The following is a 20,643-nucleotide window of genomic DNA, read 5'->3' as shown; positions in this document are numbered from 1 at the left end:
TCCTTGCCCTGAAACTTTGGTAAGTTACTTAATCCTTTCTGGGTCTCATTTCTCTGTAATAAGTGATAATAATGATAATAACTTCCTTGTAAGGTTATTGTGAGGATTAAATGAAGTTAATGTAGGAAAATCTCAGATGATGGCATCACATAGTAAGTGGTTTTATACTCTTTACCTTCCTTCTTTAATTTTCACATCTCTACGTGAAGGGGTGAGAGCTGATGATCTCTAAGGGCAGTTCCAGCACATATAAGTGTCTGATTGATATATGTGTGGATGAATCTCATTTTAAGGTTGTTCAAACACTTGGTAGGACTCTGACACGAACATCCCTCTGAGATGGACCATCCCCTTGGTCCCCACTGGCCTCAGGCCTTTCCAATGGTTAGACCTTTCACAGACAAGAAACTGGTATTTTTATTGCTGTATCCTATGGCTAAGGGCAGAGCCTGCAGACCTGTAAGGGCGTCTTCACAGAATCTTTGGTGTGACTTCGCTGTGAGGCCAAAGGTCCACTCTGCAGCAAAGGCGGCCCAGCCCGTGATGACAAAGTCCTACTGTGAGAGCCTACCCTACCCTGTGTCCCAGCTGAAGCTCCTCCCACATCTTCTCAGCTGGCAGCTACTGCACCTGGATCACCAGTGGTCCTCCTAGGGACTGGGAGATAAGAGGACCAGGGTCCTACCCTTTTACCTGGCGGAAGGGTAACTCACTCACCACCCACGGCTTGTCACAGAAGTTGTAAATGGATTCCAGGGAGTTGATGCTGGGGAGGCCTGCATACTGCATGCCAATGATCAGGTGGCGGAAGTCCTCATTCTCTGCCATGCCAAACGCATGCTGCCGGATGAGCACAAAGTCTGGTCGAAAGGACCTGGTAAGAACGTAGAAGTCTGCCATCAACCAGAACCTCAGGTCATACATCCTCTTGTCTCCCATCTCCAAAGACCAAGACAGGGAAGGAGTCTTAGGGGTTACCTGAGCCAAGCCCCTCATTTTATCATTACTATTCTTTTATGGACTAGGAAATGAGGTATTATGTTTGGCACTTCTCAAAGGAGATTTGAACAGATTTCTGAAATTCTCTTATTCCTCTGGGTTAAGCATTGTCTTTTTCTAAGGTGCAAAAGCCCTCAGGAGGGAAGAAACACTTTAGACCCTCACACGTTAGGTCAACAAGAATTTTCCTTGTCCCTATGGGGCACGACAAGAGCTGAAGCTCCTGTGGCTCCAGAGTTGGTACCCCAAGGGGGTCCCAGCAGACTCCGAAGACAACACACTTGGCTGACTTCACTGCCCTGCCGTGTAGATCCCTGATCTCAGCGTCCTGCTCTGACTCTTTAAAGCTGCTCCTTAAAATAGGCAGTGCCGGGCTTCCCTGGTGGCGCAGTGGTTGAGAATCTGCCTGCCAATGCAGGGGACACGGGTTCGCGCCCTGGTCTGGGAAGATCCCACATGCCGCGGAGCAACTAGGCCCGTGAGCCACAACTACTGAGCCTGCGCGTCTGGAGCCTGCGCTCCACAACAAGAGAGGCTGTGATAGTGAGAGGCCCGCGCACTGCGATGAAGAGTGGCCCCCGCTTGCCGCAACTGGAGAAAGCCCTCGCACAGAAACGAAGACCCAACACAGCCATAAATAAATTAATTAATTAAAAAAAAAAAAAATAGGCAGTGCCCTCATCAGGTCCCCTGGTGAGCAAGGGTCCAGGCTGGCTGAGGACAGATACCAGACGTCCCCATGTTACTCTTCCAAAGCGGATGCTAGGGAGGGGTGCAAATATTTTTTGCAGAACTGAGGTTGAGCAACTGGCTACAGGAAGCACTGAGAGTACAGAGTGTTCCCATGCATGGGAAGGCTCCTTGCGTTTCACCTCTAGCCAGCAGAGCTGCCAGCCCCAGCTGCTCCACAGGACCAGGGCCCCCATCTTCATGCCCTGATTCCAGAGGAACCCCACCTTCCTGGAGAGTCAGTTCTGTGGCAGCATCTGCTCTCAAGGCTCTAGGCCTTGGCCATTTCACACATGTGTAATGACCTACCCGGTTCTCTTCCCAGGCACCCAACCAATCCCCACCTACAGCTCCAGCCCCACCTGGGCTCAGAGATCAGTCTTTTAAAGTGGGGGTGGAAGGACCTCTCCTCAGTCACTCAGGGGAGCTAGCATCAAGTCAGGTGGCATGTGCTCTGACCTCCTTGTGCCCTAGTTCTGGGAAACTGGCTCCGGCTGTATGCCTGAGACCAAACCTTATATCCCAGTTACACGCACTGAGCTCTAGGCTTGCGGTCAGCTCCTGAGTCCCCACACTGCAACTGGAAGGGCCTGCCTTATTTTTGCCAGATCCCTCCCAGCACCCTGACAATGGGCCTCCCTGTCACCACCCGCTTGTGTCATGCATCCCTGTGATTCATTCCATTTGCAGTTGGAGGAACCCACCATTCTCTCTAGAAGGAGCTTCCTGAGCTCACCCCCACGTGGACAGACGTCTCTTTTTCTGTCCTCCTCAGTCTCCAGGATGGATGAGCTCACATTTCCTGACTTGAGGCTCCAGACACCTGAGCTCTGCCTTCCCTGTCATGGACCCAGGTCCTGTTGGACACTGGTGGCCTCAGTGTCAGGGTAGCGTAGACTGAGTTAGGGAAAAGGGTGAAGTGAACACTCTTCCTGGAGCAATACCCTGATGTCTGAAAACCTGAAGCCACACTGAGCCCCAGGGAAGAAGAACACTGTGGGAACCTTTCTCCCTCATCTGGAATCCTCATCACTTCCCGCACAGAACTGTTGTGTTACAATTGATGATGTCTATAAGTCACCCAGCACCCCACCTGGCATGTAAGTGCTTTGTAATTGCAAATTTTCTTCCACCCACAATGTCCCTTCCCACCCCAGGCTTTCCTATCAGACTTATGAGTTCCCAGGAATTTGGAATACAGAAAGAACACAGGGCTGGGAGTTAAGAGAATTCACATAGAACACAGGGCTCTGCTACCAACTTACTGAGGGAATCTAAGCAAATCAATGTAAAAAAGGAGGCTGAACCAGAGCAGAGGTTTCCAAACTTTTTTTAAAAAGCAATGGAACCCTGTTTTCCAGGGGAAATATATTCAGAGATAAAAGCCCAGAGCTGCACTGGCTGAGGTAGGGCCGGAGTCTTGGAACACCTCTTACAGTTACCGCTCAGAGAGCTCTGAGCCCATAGAGCTTTCTCTACTATTGGACTACGACCTCCCTAAAGGCAGGAGCTGGCTTCCTCTGCCTTCCTCTACCACTGCCGCACAGCACACATCATCAACTTCTGTACACTATACATAGCAATGCTATCCCACTGCAGGCCAGAGATGGTAACTGTGGTGACAGTGACAGTGACCCAGAGGACAGAAAGGACCTTACCGGACAACCTTTGTGCCATTCCGGAGCACCTGCATATCCACAGCATAGGTCCCATCTGCATGGGCCACCAGGTTGAGCTCTGAAAATTCTGCCTGGAAAATAACAGGAGGAGATTAAGAGCGTAGATTTCATGCTATGTGTTTTTTACCATGATAAAAAATGAATAAATAAAAATAACAGTAGGGGAATAAGCCCACAGTCCTGATTCTGCGAGGCCCTCCGCATAGCAGCAACAGCATCCCTTCCACCAAACATTTATTTACCGTTTGCAAAGCATTTTCCCAAACTGATCTCATCTAACTCTCACAGCTACTCTACGAGGCAGGAGGGGCAGAGATAATTATCCTTATTTACCAAAGGAGCAGTTAAGTGACTTTTCTGGACAAACAAAACTTATTGTTGGCAGAGACAGGAGCAAAACTCAGGCTTCAGACTCCCCACCCAGCATCCTTTGTGCTGCCTCTACAGAGCGGGAATGCAAACTGGGGCAAACATGCCCTTTATCAATTTCAACATAAATGCATTAAGTTTTAGTTTAGGCAACTGGGTTTTTAGTTCTGCTCCGGCCCAACTAGCTGCATAAGATGTTCAGGCAAGTTACTTGTTCTCTCTGGGTGGACAGTTTCTCCCATCTATAAAATGGGAATAATTTTTTTATCAACCTTGCCTATCTAATAAGTTATTTTAAGAACTGAATGCAACAATGGATAGGAAAGGTACTCTGTAAATCACAGCACACCATGTAAGGAATGATGAGTAACTTCTATCATTACATAGAAAATACATGCATTGTTTAAACTGGACATCCCCCTATCCACTCGAATAGACCTAATCTCTATTTATCATGAAGCAAAGGGTACAGGAAGATAAAAAATGAGTCTTTCAGGACTTCACTGCATTAAGACCAGGAGGTGTTCTTTTCTAAGTTCTCTTTGAAGTGTAGCCTCAGGCGCAGAGGAGGCACCACTGGAGGCCACACACCTGAATGGCAGATGTGTGCCTACCCAGCAAGACCATGCCACCAGCAATATGTAGGTGTGGCCATGTCCTAGGAAGACATTCCTCTAAAGTGTTCCTCAGCCTGAGAACCCTGCACCCCCAGAGGGCCCCAAGAGCCATGCTGCTTGCCTCTCTACGGACACCAGAGCCATGAAGAGAAGTCAGCGAAGTTGAAAGATGCAGCCTTCAGGACCATGTCTCATAGAGAGAAAAGTCCTGGAAAGGGCTGGGGGAGGAGATGGAGAGCCTAGAAGCTAGTGATGGACACTGATCTCCACTTGGCAGAACTAAATGGTTCATTCTGGAATGTCAAGAGGAGCCAACAATGATGCAGATGCAACCCTGGGCTCCAGGCTGGTTACCTGTTCCACTTTGATATCATAATCTCCAAGGACTTTTTTGCCCCGAAAGCACTTGGCCCTGGAAAAAAGGGGAAAAAAACCCACACAAATTAGTTCTGTACAGGTGTTTGCGGTCAGAAATTCACTCTCACAAAGACGAGGACCATGGCAGACAGAATCCCAAAACGAGAGTCAAGAGACCTGGGTCAGGGTTAGACCCTAAGTCTGCTATTGGATCACCATGAGACAGCCTCAGGCAAACCACGGCCTCCCCTCTATAAAATAAACCGAAAGGCGTTTCACTCTCAGGCATTGTGATTTTTTTTTTTTAAATTGGGGAATGTGCAGCCGTTCCTTTTTTTTTTTTTAAACTTTTTGGGTTTTATTTATTTATTTATTTATTTATGGCTGTGTTGGGTCTTCGTTTCTGTGCGAGGGCTTTCTCTAGTTGCGGCAAGTGGGGGACGCTCTTCTTCGCGGTGCGCGGGCCTCTCATTATCGCGGCCTCTCTTGTTGCGGAGCACCGGCTCCAGACGCGCAGGCTCAGTAATTGTGGCTCACGGGCCTAGTTGCTCCGCGGCATGTGGGATCTTCCCAGACCAGGGCTCGAACCCGTGTCCCCTGCATTGGCAGGCGGATTCTCAACCACTGCGCCACCAGGGAAGCCCAGGCATTGTGATTTTATGATAACATCCTTGGTCTTTCCGCTACAAAAGGAGTCTAGAAGTAGCAATTTCCCTAATGTTACTCCTGGTAAAGACTAGGTCAATTTTATACATCCCTATAGTTTCCTTATCTTCCCCCATCTTGCGTTTCACTCTGATTTTCTAGTTGGTTTCCACCCTTGGAATTTTAGTTTCTACGGAAACTGTTATTATTTTACCTCTTCATACCCATACTTCCAAAAAGGATTTGAGACAATAATTTAAAAAGCAAATATATCCAACAAAACAAGGATTAAAGGACAATCAATGAATGAAGGAGAGTTAATTATACCAGAAAAAAAGCAGGAGGCAGGGGGAGAGGCTGAGGAAAGCTTCTATAATTGAACACAAAACCTATCCTGTGTTTCTGAGCAGTCAAGAGAATGAGTCAAGCCTAGATACACTGTACTTATTATCTTCCCGTTTTGTCAGGGAGCTGGAGGAACCTCACATTACAGCTGCTGGTAAGGGGACTGTTTATGCTTATATTTATAGCCATTGCTACTTTGCTCTTCACCTCCCCTTCCTCTCATAAGAGTTTCTTATCTGCCTTTATAGGCTGCTTCTCTACTTGTAAAAAGGACCTGTCCACATGCTACCTAGGTTGGGCTTGCTTTCCCAGTGCTTGACATTTCAAATTAGTATGTTTCACTGGAGGTTTTCTAAAAGTCCCTCTCCAAAACAAAGGGATAAACTAACATTTATTGGGCATCATGTTCTAGGAACTATGTGCTAGTTGCTTTCAAGAACGTCTCATTTAGTCCTCATAACAACTTATGAGATAGGGAGAAAGGCATTCATTTTCGAGATGAGGAAACCAAGACTCAGGGGATGAAAATGGAACATTCAAGGTCATACGGCAAGTTAGTGACAGAACCAATATTCACACCCAAGTCTGAGTCCAGAGTCTTTGGCGCTGCACAGTACGGTCTCCCTCTGCTCATTCATTCTCGCCATCCTCATTCCCACCATTACAAAAACGGACTTGTCATGTATGCTGCGTTGCATGTGTCTTTTCCCATTTTCTTTCTTCTGTGCAAAAGGGACTTGATGTTGTGAGCACTAGTTCCACTACAAATACTTCCTACACCAGTTCCTGTGAACTACCCAGGACGAGGCCAGGCTATTTCCTTTCTGATCTGGTTCTGGAACAGTCTGTTCTAGGAAGTTGTCATTTGTCCTATCCAAGTCCCTGGCTCCCCTCAAATTGCTCCTCAGAGGCATTCAGCCATCCTGGAGCTGGATCACTGAAGTCCATCCCCCTACCTCTGCCCCAGTTCCTTACTAAGCTTCATCAGCTTGCTTCCAGAGCCCTGTTCAACACACAGCTCAGCAAGCCCCTTGGGCAAGGGGCCTGTAGCACATCCCATCCCTTTTAGGGTTCCATCTTATTCATGGGTTTAAATAATAGTCTATGCATGGCACTATCACTGCTCTGCAGATCTTGAGGACTCCGTAGGTCTTCGTCCACGACTATAAACAGAAGGAACTGGAGTAAATGATCCAAGAGGTTCCTTCCCTGTGTTGGTGAGGTGTGCCTACCTTGTTACCAGCAATGCTTTTCTGATGCTTCCTCCCATCTTCCTGTCTCAAAATAGCTCTCCTTCTGTGAGGTAAGTCTCAGAGGCATTAACAATAACCTCTCATTCTGTATGATGCCTTGCGTTTTCAAAGCACATTCTTACCTTATTTGTTCCTTACAACTCTGTGAAGCAGCCAGGACAGACAGTGCTGTCCATTTAACCAATGGGGAAAGAAACCCAGAGCAGCTAAACAATATGCTCAAATCACAGAGAAGTTCATAGGAGTTAAGCTTAGAACTAAGAGTTTATGTCTAGGTACTTAGATGCTGCCAAGGTTTTTAATTCACTCATTTATTTTGTGGGTTTTGAACACTGATATTGAAGGATAAATATAGATTCTGTCTGCATTTATCTGTCACTTTCTGCACCTGCCCATTGACCAAGTTGGCTAATGATACTGTTTTCAGGCCTTCTGCCCACCCCCAACTCTCTAATTATCTTAATGCCTTTTCCTTAAGGTAATCTGTCCTCTTGGAAATCTTAGTTTGTGTTTCCTGGCTCTGGGTGACGGACCTCTCTTGGCTGAGCCACAGTCTTATAGAAAAGGAGCCAAGATGGCAGGTGATGGAGCACAGAGTCTTCTTCTGGAGAATGAGAACATTCTCCCAGGTATTTTCATGAAAAATTTTGTAACTTACAAGCAAGTGACAGAATTACTTCCTGATCCTAAAAGAGCACTGTTAGGAAGCAGTGTGCTAGAATTCAGAGGGGTTCTGGATCACAGGGCTCTGGAATCACAGTCTGCATGGGAATCCTAGCTGTATACTTTTTTGGTTGTGTGACCGCAGGCAAGTGGCTTAAAAAAAAAAGTATGTCACATGGTTAAACCAATAAATCTAACTATCTTCAAAAGAATAAGATGGATAAGATGAAAAATACATTTTTCCTTTCCCATTTCTCTTTCATCACACACACTCCCCATTATCAGCTGCAAGCATATCCTTCCAGTGTGGGGAAATTGTGTGCATATATCTGCATACATACATGTTTCAAACATACGTATGGCATCATGCTATATAAACTCTTCTTTTTTGAACCTTAATTTTTTATTGCACTTAAAAATATACCAGCCCTTTGGGTAGGGTAGACATTTTAAAATATTAATTCTTCCCAATCCATGAACACGGGATATCTTTCCATTTACTACTTTATAATAACTTTGTATAGAATATAACCTATAAAAATATTGAATTACTATGTTATGTGCATGAAACTAATATTGTAAGTCAGCTCCACTGCAATTAAAAAAATACATCTTAGTGATATGCTTTCAGCACATACTGATAGACCTCTTTCTTTGTAATAGTTGCATGAAATTCCATTTGAAGGTCATACAGTAATTTAACCAATATTTACTGGTGATATGGAGGTTCCTTAAAAAACTAAAAATAGAACTACCATACGACCCAGCAATCCCACTACTGGGCATATACCCTGAGAAAACCATAATTCAAAAAGAGTCATGTACCACAATGTTCACTACAGCTCTATTTACAATAGCCAGGACATGGAAGCAACCTAAGTGTTCATCAACAGATGAATGGATAAAGAAGATGTGGCACATATATACAATGGAATATTACTCAGCCATAAAAAGAAACAAAATTGAGCTATTTGTAGTGAGGTGGATGGACCTAGAGTCTGTCATACAGAGTGAAGTAAGTCAGAAAGAGAAAAAGAAATACCATATGCTAACACATATATATGGACTCTAAAAAACAAACAAAAAAAGGTCATGAAGAACCTAGGGGCAAGACGGGAATAAAGACGCAGACCTACTAGAGAATGGACTTGAGAATACAGGGAGGGGGAAGGGTAAGCTGGGACGAAGTGAGAGAGTAGCAGGACATATATACACTACCAAATGTAAAATAGATAGCTAGTGGGAAGCAGCCGCATAGCACAGGGAGATCAGCTCGGTGCTTTGTGACCACCTAGAGGGGTGGGATAGGGAGGGTGGGAGGGAGGGAGCTGCAAGAGGGAAGAGATATGGGGATATATGTATTTGTATAACTGATTCACTTTGTTCTAAAGCAGAAACTAACACACCATTGTAAAGCAGTTATACTCCAATAAAGATGTTAAAAAACAAACAAACAAAAAAAGGATAGGGACTTCCCCGGTGGTCCAGTGGTAAAGAATCCACCTTCCAATGCAGGGGACACGGGATCGACCCTGGCCGGGGAACTAAGATCCCACATGCCACGGGGCAACTGAGCCCGGGCACCTGAACTAGAGAGCCTGCGTGCCGCAAACTACAGAGCCCACGCCCCCTGGAGCCTGCACGCCATAACTAGAGAGAAGCCCAAGTACCACAATGAAGAGCCCGCACGCTGCAACAAAAGATCCTGCACTCCTCAACAAAGATCGCGTGTGCCGCAGCTAAGACCCGACACAGCCATAAATAAATAATAAATAAATAAATCTTAAAAAAAAAAAATTTACTGGTGAGCGTTTAGATTTCCAGTGTTTGGATTGTTTTTGCTATTACAAACAGAGCTACAATGGCTTACATTTAAGAATATATTCATAAGATAAATTATTTTTTCCAGCTTTATTATGTTATAATTGACAAACAAAATTGTAATATTTTAAGTGTACACCATGATGATTTCATACATGTATACTTTGTGAAATGGGATAAGCACAGATTAATTACCACACCCATCACCTCACATTACTAACTTGTGTGTGTGTGTGTGTGTGTTGTGTGCGTGTGTGTGGCGAGAACACTTCAGATCTACTCTCTTATTAGCAAATTTCAAGTATACAATACAGTATCATCCACTACAGTCACCACATTGTACATTAGAAGGATAAATAATTTATTGCAGAATTGCTGGTGTAAGGAATAGAGTTTTTACTGATATCAGCACACTGCCCCCCCACCCAAGAAAAAGATTATTATATCACTCTCCCCAGTGTTTGAAAGTTTGGGAAAGTTACTTCACCTCCCTTAGTTACCCCCCCACAGTCCCTTGCTTAAGCTGGGCACAGAGAAGGTGCTCAGTAAGGACTTTCCGACTGCCAGTCTTGTCAAATCAATCCAAATTCACCCCCTGGTGCTCAGTCTAAACAGAAACCAAGATGTACATCCTTGAAGCACAGACTAAAAATATCCATGGTGCGTGTGTTGTCAATTTCCCCCTATTGTAACATTTTCTTAACAAGCCTACCAGCTGAGGATCTTTGTGAGTTTAATGGCTTGCCCAGGCAATGAACCACCTCCCCTTACTGCTAAAATGAGTAGAGGCTTCTAGGTTTAACTCTTCTTACTCAAGGCACAGAACACCCTCAGGAATTCCCATCCTCCTGCAAACTAGGGCTCATGAGGCTGAGGAGACATCATCAGAGACTTCTCTGCTAAGGCTGCCTCAAAACTTGGCCCAACCTTGCTAAGCCCAGCTTAAATACTCCCTCTTTATGCATGGGGAAATGGAGAAAGGTCTAGAATTAGGAGCCAGGGGAGCTGAGTTCAGGCCTAGTTCTACCACTTCTCACCTGTGTGACTTTGGGCAAGTAACAGCCTCTCTGAGCCTCAGTTTCGTCATGTATAAAATAGGGCTAATAATGATTTTAATAATAATAGCTAACATTCACTACATACTAACCACTATCTTAAGTATTCTATGTATCTTACCTCATTTAATAATACCTGACTCACAGGTTGCTGTGAAGACTTAATGAAGCCAGATAAGAATAAATGACATGAAAGTGTTTTGGAAACTCTTAAATATTATGCAAATATAAAGTACTATTAGCAAAATGCAACAAACATTCATGTACCAGGTATTATTGCTGTTTTACTATGACCAGAGCCAACATGCCTTCTTCCTCTTCTGAACTTGCATCCCATTTATTGTCTACTAATGATATTTGGCTTATAGCATCATCATCTGATACCACCTTTCAAACTCAGTTGTCTAATAATCTGTGATACCCCTCCCCCATACCAGCCTCAGATCACTGGATTATGTAACAATACTTCAGAGCAAGGAGTATCCATATGAGCCCTGGATTTTCCATCATTTTGGATTTTAAATATTGATTATGTCCTATTGTCATATTACATGCTCTGAGCTAAGGCTTGTACAAATATAATCAACATATCTATAAATTTCCAACTACTTCCCTAAACTGTGTACTTATTCACAATCAGGGCTTGCTTATTGACTGGAGATGTTAGGAGTGATGGTGCTGGCTGGACAGATGTAGAAAACCAGAGGAGGCCACCCTCAAGACTGAGTGGACTGAGTGTGTCTCTGCAGGCCCAGCCGTCTTCTCCTTTCTTCTTGCAGGTGCACGTCCCAGGGTGTCATGTTCTTTCTTTTCTCTTCTTCCCCACATGAAAATCTGTTCTCAATCTCCATCCACACCGGAACTAAAGGACCTCAATCAGCCTAGAGTGTAAATCCTCCCTGGGTGCCTGAGGCTCGCACAGGGATCAAAACCTCAAGCTAGAAGATGAAAGCACTAACAATGCACCTAGTAAACTCCTAGCACTGGTTAGAGAGAAATGTCCAGACAAGGTGCTTAGTTTCTGGGTCTTATTGTCTATAACTCAGGCCCTATTCTTTTGGTCAAGCATCTCAAGGCATCAAGAAATTAGAAAATAAACTAGAAATAGTAGAGGAATCTATTCCCTACCCTACACTCAAAGGGTAAATCAGGCCTGCCGGTCTTGGAGAGAGTTTGTGAGCGCCTGCCGCCACCCCCTGGCAGGATGTGTACTGCAGACACGCCGTAGTCCTAGCTCACTCACCCACTGAGCTGACTCCACTGGCTCAGTGACAGCCCTCCAGGTGCTTATTTGCTGCTCTGACAAACCATGCCTGAAAATTCACTATTTCTCCTAAAAAGTGTGTGTCCACATACCCCAAGCTAGATAGTTGGCTTTTTGCCATCTGTAGAAAGAAAGGATGTGATTTATCAATAAATTCAGCAACAATTTCCTGAACACCCAGTGGTAGGTGCTGGAAATGTAAAAATGCATTAGTAGGTGCCAAGTAGAGAAAGCACAGTCTAGAAAGGGAGACCAATATGCATGTCGGTAATTGCTAAGGACCCTTTCAACTCTTAAGATTTATAGCTAATATTCACATTCCCACCTTTCAATCTTTTCCTTTAAAAAAAGAATTTAATGCACACGACTAAAACAACAGCAACAAAAGTTTCATCTAGCTCAGAAAGATGTACAGTGAAAATTAAGTTTCCTCTACCTTCATGAAACACAGGTTAGTGGTGGGCAGAAGCATAAATAAAAGGTCATAATACAGGGTATAAGCTGTAGCAGGGGTGTGGACAAGGCACTGTGGGAACCCAAAGGAGGGAGTTCTCTGCCTGGAGGAGTCTGGGAAGGCTCCAGGGACGCAGCTGAGTCTTAAAGAATGAGGAGGAATTTGCCACACAAGAAGCAGAGAGCAGAATTGAAAGGCACAGAGGCTGCCTGAGCACAGAGCGCTGCAGCGGCCCAGCTGACTGGGGGAAGGGCACGCAGGCTGAGCAGCAAGAGCCGAGGCTCCTGAGAAAGGGAAGCGATGGACTGTCAACTTCAAACGTCAGGCTGAGTAGTTGGGACGTTATGGCTAGCTTCCAAAAGATTTTTTTAAAACTTTGTATTATGAAAAATTCTATCCTCAGTAATCAACATTTTGCCAGTCTTTTTCATTTATCACCCTCACTGTTGTTGTTAGGACTATTGTTTGATTGTTTTAAAGCAAATCCCAGATATCACGTTATTTCTCGTGTAGAATTTTAAGTAATATCTCTAACTGGTAATGCCTTAAAATTTTTCTTTACTGTGGCAAAATATATAGAACAAAATTTTCCATTTTAACCATTTTCAAGTGTACAATTCAGTGGCATTTAGTGCATTCACAATGTTGTGCAACCAACATCGCTACTTCCAAAACTTTTTCATCATCCAAAACAGAAACTCTGCGGCCATTAGGCAGTAACTGCCCATTCCCCACCACGTCCACCCCCCAGTCCCTGGTAACCTCTAATTTACTTTCTATTTATGGATTTGCCTATCCCAGGGTAATGACTTTTTAATAATAATTATTATTTAATAATTAATAATAATTTAAAACATCTTTACTGAGTCTATCTTCAAGTTTTCCCAACTGTCTCCCAAAACACTGTCAAAGATTTTAAGCAAAGAGGTGACATGATCAGATGTGCCTAAGATCTGATAGGCCACGTTGTCTGGGACACAGAAGAGATGGCAGGGAGCCAACCAGGGCTTGAGATCATTTGGGAAGCTGGTGCAGTAATTAGACTTCAGGACTTGCTGTATTCCTGGTACATGGCAAAGCAATAGCTACTGTACAACACTCATCAGGCAACTCAATTGATCATTTGATTGATTAGGGCTAGGAATTTAGAAGCTAGCTGGGAAACGACAGTGATAGAAAGTGGTATAGGACAGACACCTCATATAGATGTTCTGGAACAAAGCCATAAATGAGACGTAAAATAGGCAGGCCTTACATTGGTAAAGGGGTCCTTAACTCAAATTTGGATTTGTAATCTAATTCATAAACCATAAAACTTTCTTTTAGGGCTTCTCTGGTGGCGCAGTGGTTGAGAGTATGCCTGCCAATGCAGGGGACACGGGTTCGAGCCCTGGTCTGGGAAGATCCCACATGCCGCGGAGCAACTAGGCCCGTGAGCCACAATTACTGAGCCTGCGCATCTGGAGCCTGTGCTCCGCAACAAGAGAGGCCGCGATAGTGAGAGGCCCGCGCACCGCGATGAAGAGCGGCCCCCGCTTGCTGCAACTAGAAAAAGCCCTTGCACAGAAACGAAGACCCAACACAGCCATAAATAAATAAATAAAATTAAAACAAAACAAAAACAAAACTTTCTTTTAGTACATGGAGAAATGCTTGTTATAGATAACTGGTTTAGGAATAAGATACAAATAGGAAGAAGTGAACAGTTTTCTGGATAAAGGCAACGTTCTGTGGCTGGTCCTTGATGTTATTCATTCAGTGATTAAGTAGTTAAATCAACTTCTCTGCTACTTCTTAGATAGAAAGCAAGCTGCATGGCGTCTTAGTTAACATTCATATAAATGATCTGGAAAAGAGTGCATGGGGAAATTGCCAAGTTTGCAGATGGCATTCGGCACTTCCAGGGATTAAAATGCCAAGTTGATTAGATATAAAGTGAAAGAAGATGTGGACGTGGGCAGAAAAGTGGCAGAGGAGTTTTAATGTGACTAAGTGTAAGAAAACATATTCAATGGGAAATGACTTTACCAGGGGATCATGAGTGTTCAACTACAATCCAAAAAAGAACCTGAAATAACAGAAAATTGTTTCCTTGAGACATTAGTCCTGTGAGATGTAACAGAAAAACACAAAAAGACTGGGAGAGTGAAAGGTGAAAAATAATGTTGATTATCATCAGAAAGTTTATTGGAAACTCAACATAAAGGGTTTCTTACACTCTGAACTCATCTTGCACAAGTCATAGTACTTTCATATTTGTGATACAGCATTATCACGTCCACGTGTCTAAACACAAATGACATGATGGAAGTAGAAATGGCCCAGAGAAAAACAGAACAAAATAAAAAGGCTCTGATTTTAGGAGAGGCTGATATAATGAGTCTCCTTCAGTCTGTAAAGGTAAAGATCCAAAGGGGACAGAAGGGTGTAAAGGAGGGAAAGAGAACTTGAGAGACTACATACTACACACATTATTCATCCCAGGTAACCAAATTAATCTCACAATATTTCATGCCTTACAGGAACGTCATTTCAATGTTACTGGTTTTATAGGAAAAGGAAGCTCAGATAAATTAAGTGACTTGCTTAAAAGTAGCAGTGAGTAGGTGGCAGAGCTAGTAAAATTAAATTTCAGCACTTCTGATGATCAAGTTTAGAAATCGTATATTTTAGATGGGAACTGTGCTCTACTCATTTTTGCAGCCTCAATGCCTGTCTTACTCTTCAACACACAGTAGATGCTAAGAAAATGTTTATGGAGTTATTAAAATGAATACAGCTAGACATTTGGAGGTTAATATCAGAGAGAGTAACCATGCTCAATCTGATAGAGTCCTGGGCTTGTAGATCTCTGAGGATACCTACTTGGTCCTCCTCTGGAGTTTATAAAATTCCCTCAAGTGATCTGCAGAAGGGCTTCAACAGACTTAGATGGCAGATGAGACCCCTTAAGAAAAACAGCAATCTCAAAGTTCTGAAAATGACTAATTTCTGAGTAAACACACCAGCTGTGACTTCAGTTGGGAACAGCAAATCACTTTTTCTGAGCAGATTTTCTGAAGATCTCTATTTTGGGGAATAATTAAATGATGCAGTATCACAAGATAACAAGATTATCAAACACAGAAAAAAAAAAAAGAATCCTGTAACTCAGGAGAACACATGATGGGAAGATTAGATGCATTTGTCTGTAATTATAGTGGAGCTACAGAACAGAATGCTTTGGAGTCATGGGACAGATTCACTTTCCATGACTGGCTTATAAAATTAAATCAGGCTGATTTGATATTAGAGTAAAGTAGGTCAGTACTAAAGTTTGCTTTGGAGAAATATCAAGCAAGTATAATTTTTGAAAGATATGGATTTCTTTTATACCAGAAAAACAGGGATCCTAGCATTGACAAATGTCCAGGTTTAATTCCAGTGTCAGGTCACAAATCATACCCATAATCACCACTACCATCAAAGCCATCCATCTCTAGATATACAGAAATGTCCTCTATGATCTGACTCCATCGTTCTATTCTAATCTCTCACTGTTTCCCTCCTGCAAGACTGCTGCAGAGTCTGTGTGAATTAGAAAAAGGCATTCCTCCAGGTGGACACTCCTACACCAGGGTTCCTGGCTTGGCAAGCAGAGTGTGGGTCTGCGTTTCACCCCGACTTGTCTCCTCAGTCAAATGCCCTTGTGCGGTGAACAACCTGAACAAGCATACGCAGGCACCCTGTCCTACTACCATTCAGACACTGAATGGTACTACTAGGTCAAACTGCCATTCAGACACTGTTTCCCAACTATCTCTTGTCAAACTACTGCTTCTGTGTATTGGTCCATTTAGAAATCACCCTTTTCTATGGAAACAACCTAAATGACCATTGACGAACAAATGGATAAAGAAAATGTGATATATACATACGATGGAATATTGTTCAGCCATAAAAAAAAGGGAAATACTGCCATTTGTAGCAACACGGATCAACCTGGAGGACATTATGCTAAGTGAAATAAGTCAGACACAGAATGATAAATACTGCTTGACCTCATATGTGGAATCTAAAATAGTCAAACTCAGAAGCAGAGAATAGAATGGTAGTTGTCAGGGGCTGGAGGAGGGGGAAATGAAGAGATGTTGAGCAAAGAATCCAAAGTTTCAGTCATGCAAGATGAATGAGTTTTGGAGATCTGATGTATATGGCATGATAGTTAACAATACTGTATGGTAAACTTGAAATGTGCTGAGTTCTCACAGAATGAGAAGGAGAAGAAGAAGAGGAAGGAGGGGAGGAGGAGGAAGAAGAGGAAGGGGAAGAGGGAGGGGGAGGGGAAAAGGGAGGGGAAGGGGAAGGGGAAAGAGAAGGGGAAGGAGAAGAAGAAGGAAAAGCAGAAGGAGAAGAATAAGGTAATCTCAAAGGCTTTGTTTTTCTTATTACATTTGCTTGTGTGGTAAATCACACTGATTGATATTCAAATGTTACATGAAACGTGAGTTCCTGGGATGAACTCCACTGGGCCATGATGCATGATCCTTTTTATATATCATGGGATCCAATTTGCTAAAATGCTGTTAAGAACTGTTGCAACTATGTTTATTGGGGATTTTGGTTTGTGGTTTTCTATTCTTATGGTGTCTTTGGTTTGGTGTCAAAAGTAATAATTTTGGCTTCACGGAAGGAGTTGGTAAGTAAGAAATTTTGTGGAACTTGTATTATCTCTACTATAAATGTTTGAGAGAGTTCATCTGTGAAGCGATCATAGGTTTTCTACTTTGGGTCCAGGAATTAATCTTACTTTATCATAAAATGTGCTTTCTAATACTTAATTAGATTCTATTAGTTAATATGTGACAAAGAATGAATGCATCAGATTTTTAAGTGCACTGGGACAGATATTGTTTTCTTATTGCTCTTATCCAAATTAATGTCAAGGTTATTCTAGCCTCAAGAAAATTGGATGGAGAGTCATCCATTTTCTTTTCTGGTACAAATTTTATGAATTATTTTAGCATGTATCCTCAAGCTTATTAAAGTAACATTTAAAAAAGAAATCACCTCTCTCCTCATTTTTAAAGGTCCCAAACAAGTTCTGCCTCCCTTTTGAAATCTTCCCTGTCCTCCCCTCTGTGGTGGTTTCTCCTTCCTCTGAAAGCTTAGTCTGAAATCTATTCACTTGTCATTTTAAATAGACTCAGCTTAGTATCATCTGCTGATTTTCTTTATTTGTGCCTCTTCCTCCCTACCATATCAACCTCTGAGGTTGCACACTGTCTTATACTTCCTTCCGAGTCCCCCACTACTCACCCTCACGCTCACCACTGCCTTATACAGAGCACACCTGGGATAGTTCATTTTATGTGTAAACTTGAGAGGGCCACAGGTGTCCAGATATTTGCCTAAACATTATTCTGGGTGTGTCTGTGAAGGTGTTTCTGGATGAGATTAACATTTGAATCAGGACTGAGTAAAGCAGATTGCCCTCCCCAATGTGAGCGGGCCTCATCCAATCCACCGGAAGGCCTGACTAGAACAAAAAGGTAGAGTAAGGGAGAATTTACTCTCTCTGTCTGTCTTTGAACTGAGACATCAGTCTTCTGCCTTTAGTCTCAGACTGAAAGATATAGCATTCCTGGTCCTCAGGCCTTCAGAATTGGACTGGAACTATACCTTCGGCTCTCTTGGGTCTCCAGTTTGCCAACAGATCTTAGGACTTCTCAGCCTCTATAAATGCGTGAGCCAATTCCTCATGATAAATCTCTTTCTCTCTCTTTCTATATATATCTATAATCTTATCTCTCTCTCTTGCTCTCTCTCTATATATCTATATAAATAGATATATACAGAAAGAATATATATAATCTATTATCTATTATCTACATGTTATCTATGTGTTATCTATATATAGATAATAGATGGATGGATATAGATATAGAGCTCCTCGACTGCTATAACAAAATACCACAGACTGGATGCTTAAACAGCAGACATTTATTTCTAACAGTTCTAGAGGCTGACCAGTCCAGATCAAGGTGCTGGCCTGGTAAGACTCTTCCTGGCTTGCGGACTGCCACCTTCTTGCTGTGTTCTCACATGGTCGAGAGAGAGAAAGAGCTCTGGTCTCTCTTCCTCTTCTTATAAGAACACTAATTCCATCACTCGGTCACTACCCTCATGACCTCATCTAAACCTAATTACCTCCCAAAGGCCCCACCTCCAAATACCATCACACTGGGAGTTAGAGTTTCAACGTATGAATTGGTAGGGGGGCGGGGGATGGAGACACACAAACATTCACCCCATAACAGCACCATTAATAAAGACCTATTGCTTGATTCCTGGCAGTGGACACCCACTCAACCTGGGACTTGAGGGAATGAGGAACCACAATACATAAAAGAGTATCACAAGAATACACAATAGTATATGTTCCGCAAATGCCAAAAACAAATAGCCATTTACCTCCTTTCAGGTGGGATATACACTCCCTGAATCAAAAGGAAGAAAGAGAACCTTCCCCACCATGTCACATAGAAACGAGTCAGTTATTCAAGCCAACTCAGAAACTTTGCATTTTAATCAATTGCTGAGTGGCATGGCACAGTGGAAAGAACATGGATTTTAGGGTCAGACTAACCTGGGTTTAAATCTTAGGTCACCAACTTACTACTTAAACTTGGGCTCTTTACCTCTCTGTATTTTCATCTGTAAGATAAGGATAATACCCATTTCTAAAGTTTGTTAGATTCAAATGATGCTGCCTTTACCATACTCCTCAAACATGCTAAACTCACCATCTCTTCTGGGCTTTTGCACTTGCTGTCAGATACTTCCTTCCCCTGGATCTTTGCATGTCCCGCTCCTTCTCACTAATTGAGTCTCAGCTCAAACATTACTTCCTCAGTTTTTTTCTGACTACCTGAGCTAGGTAGTCCCCACCCCTCCCAATCATTCTCTTTATATAATCTTCATAGATATCATCTTTATTTCAAAATTACCTTGACTATTTATTATTCATTTCCCCAACCAAAATGTAAGTTCTCTGAGAGGAGAGACCTTGCTGTTGTGATAACTGCTGTGTCAATCCCGTGTCCAGCTCTATTATAATGCCTGGTACATATTAGGTGCCCAATAATATTTGTTGAAAGAATTAATGAGTATATAAATGTGTATCTAGCACAGCACCCATTCACACATTTCAGATTCTTTTCTTCCCCCTTTTTATGTAAAAATCACTGGGTTAAACAATGTGCCTGTGTGAGTCCTTTGAAATGGAGAGCACTTCAACAAAATGAATTCACTGAATGCTGATCAGGCATTTATAAATGTAGATGGAAATACGGTCATTTACTTCCATGTGCAATGAGACTATCCTCCGTCTTAATGTTCTATTTTAGGTACAAATCAACATACCAGTTATTGAAGTGTTTATAGATTTTACTCTCATATGAGACGTTAATAACATAATATTCCCTCAGCCTTCTGAGAGAGAAGATTTTGCTTAGAGGTCTTTTATTTATAAGGAAACAGAGGCCCAGAGAGAGGAAACACTTGATAGTTCAAGGTCAAACACCTAGTCAGAGGCAGGTGCATTCTACCATGCTGCCTCCTTACAGCAAGAACTGCAAGTCTTCCAAAAATCGAAGAACAGTGGAATTCAAAGACAGAGATCCCTAAATGATATTATAGGATGTGGAAATTGAGGATTTGATTTCCATTTGGAGTGCTTGTGAGATCAAGTATGATAAAGTAGATAAACAGCTAAGCATTACAGAAGCATAAGAAATTTTTTATTTTTATTACTTGGCTGATGCATTGATTCTGTTTGTGATACTGCATCACCAGGGCACGGTTCATACAGCAAATTGCTGGAAGGAAATAAGAAAAGAGCTCTCCCCTCATTCTGCTCTCATTAGCAAAGGAGACTTGACCGTCTTTTCCCAGTCCAAGTGCAAACTGCCATGACTGGTATCATCAGCCTACTCACCACCATGGCTGGGCAGAAACATCCTTGTACTTCAAGGCAACAACACTCTGGATTTCCAAATCCAAACCCAAGTGGCACATTCCATTCTACAATTTTCCAACTGGCACCAATTCAGAGGGAGATATTATTCACCAGAATAGGCACTAACAACTGAATTTTGGCAGGTTGGGAGACGAACACATGCCACAGGCTCCCAGATACACCCAAGTTTAGCAACATGGTACCAAATGTGTTCCGAATGGGAAAATGGACCTTAGATGCTATACTCTCATTTTTATAGGTGAAAAAACTGAGGCTTAAGGGGAAAAGTGGCCCAAGGTCATGAGGTGGTAACCCTCATCTCTTCTCAACAGTGCTCTTTTCGTTACACCAAGTTGAGCTCACAGTGGATCTGGATTGAAGCTCATGCCTTAGA

General features: G+C 42.8%; 1 protein-coding gene across 1 annotated transcript in view; it reads right to left on the bottom strand.

Annotated features, from left to right (window-relative positions):
• Positions 1-20,643, bottom strand: part of SYN2 (synapsin II) — a 175,501-nt gene that overhangs the window by 42,132 nt on the left and 112,726 nt on the right. The window contains exons 2-4 of the mRNA XM_061197278.1: positions 4,748-4,805; positions 3,387-3,478; positions 718-874 (exon numbers count right to left, since the gene is read on the bottom strand). Coding sequence (XP_061053261.1) covers positions 718-874; positions 3,387-3,478; positions 4,748-4,805 — 307 coding nt within the window. The remainder of the gene's footprint in view (positions 1-717; positions 875-3,386; positions 3,479-4,747; positions 4,806-20,643) is intronic.

This window comes from Eubalaena glacialis, chromosome 7 (genome assembly GCF_028564815.1).
Source record: "Eubalaena glacialis isolate mEubGla1 chromosome 7, mEubGla1.1.hap2.+ XY, whole genome shotgun sequence".
Taxonomy (NCBI): domain Eukaryota; kingdom Metazoa; phylum Chordata; class Mammalia; order Artiodactyla; family Balaenidae; genus Eubalaena; species Eubalaena glacialis.
This window is presented reverse-complemented; position numbering and strand designations above follow the sequence as displayed.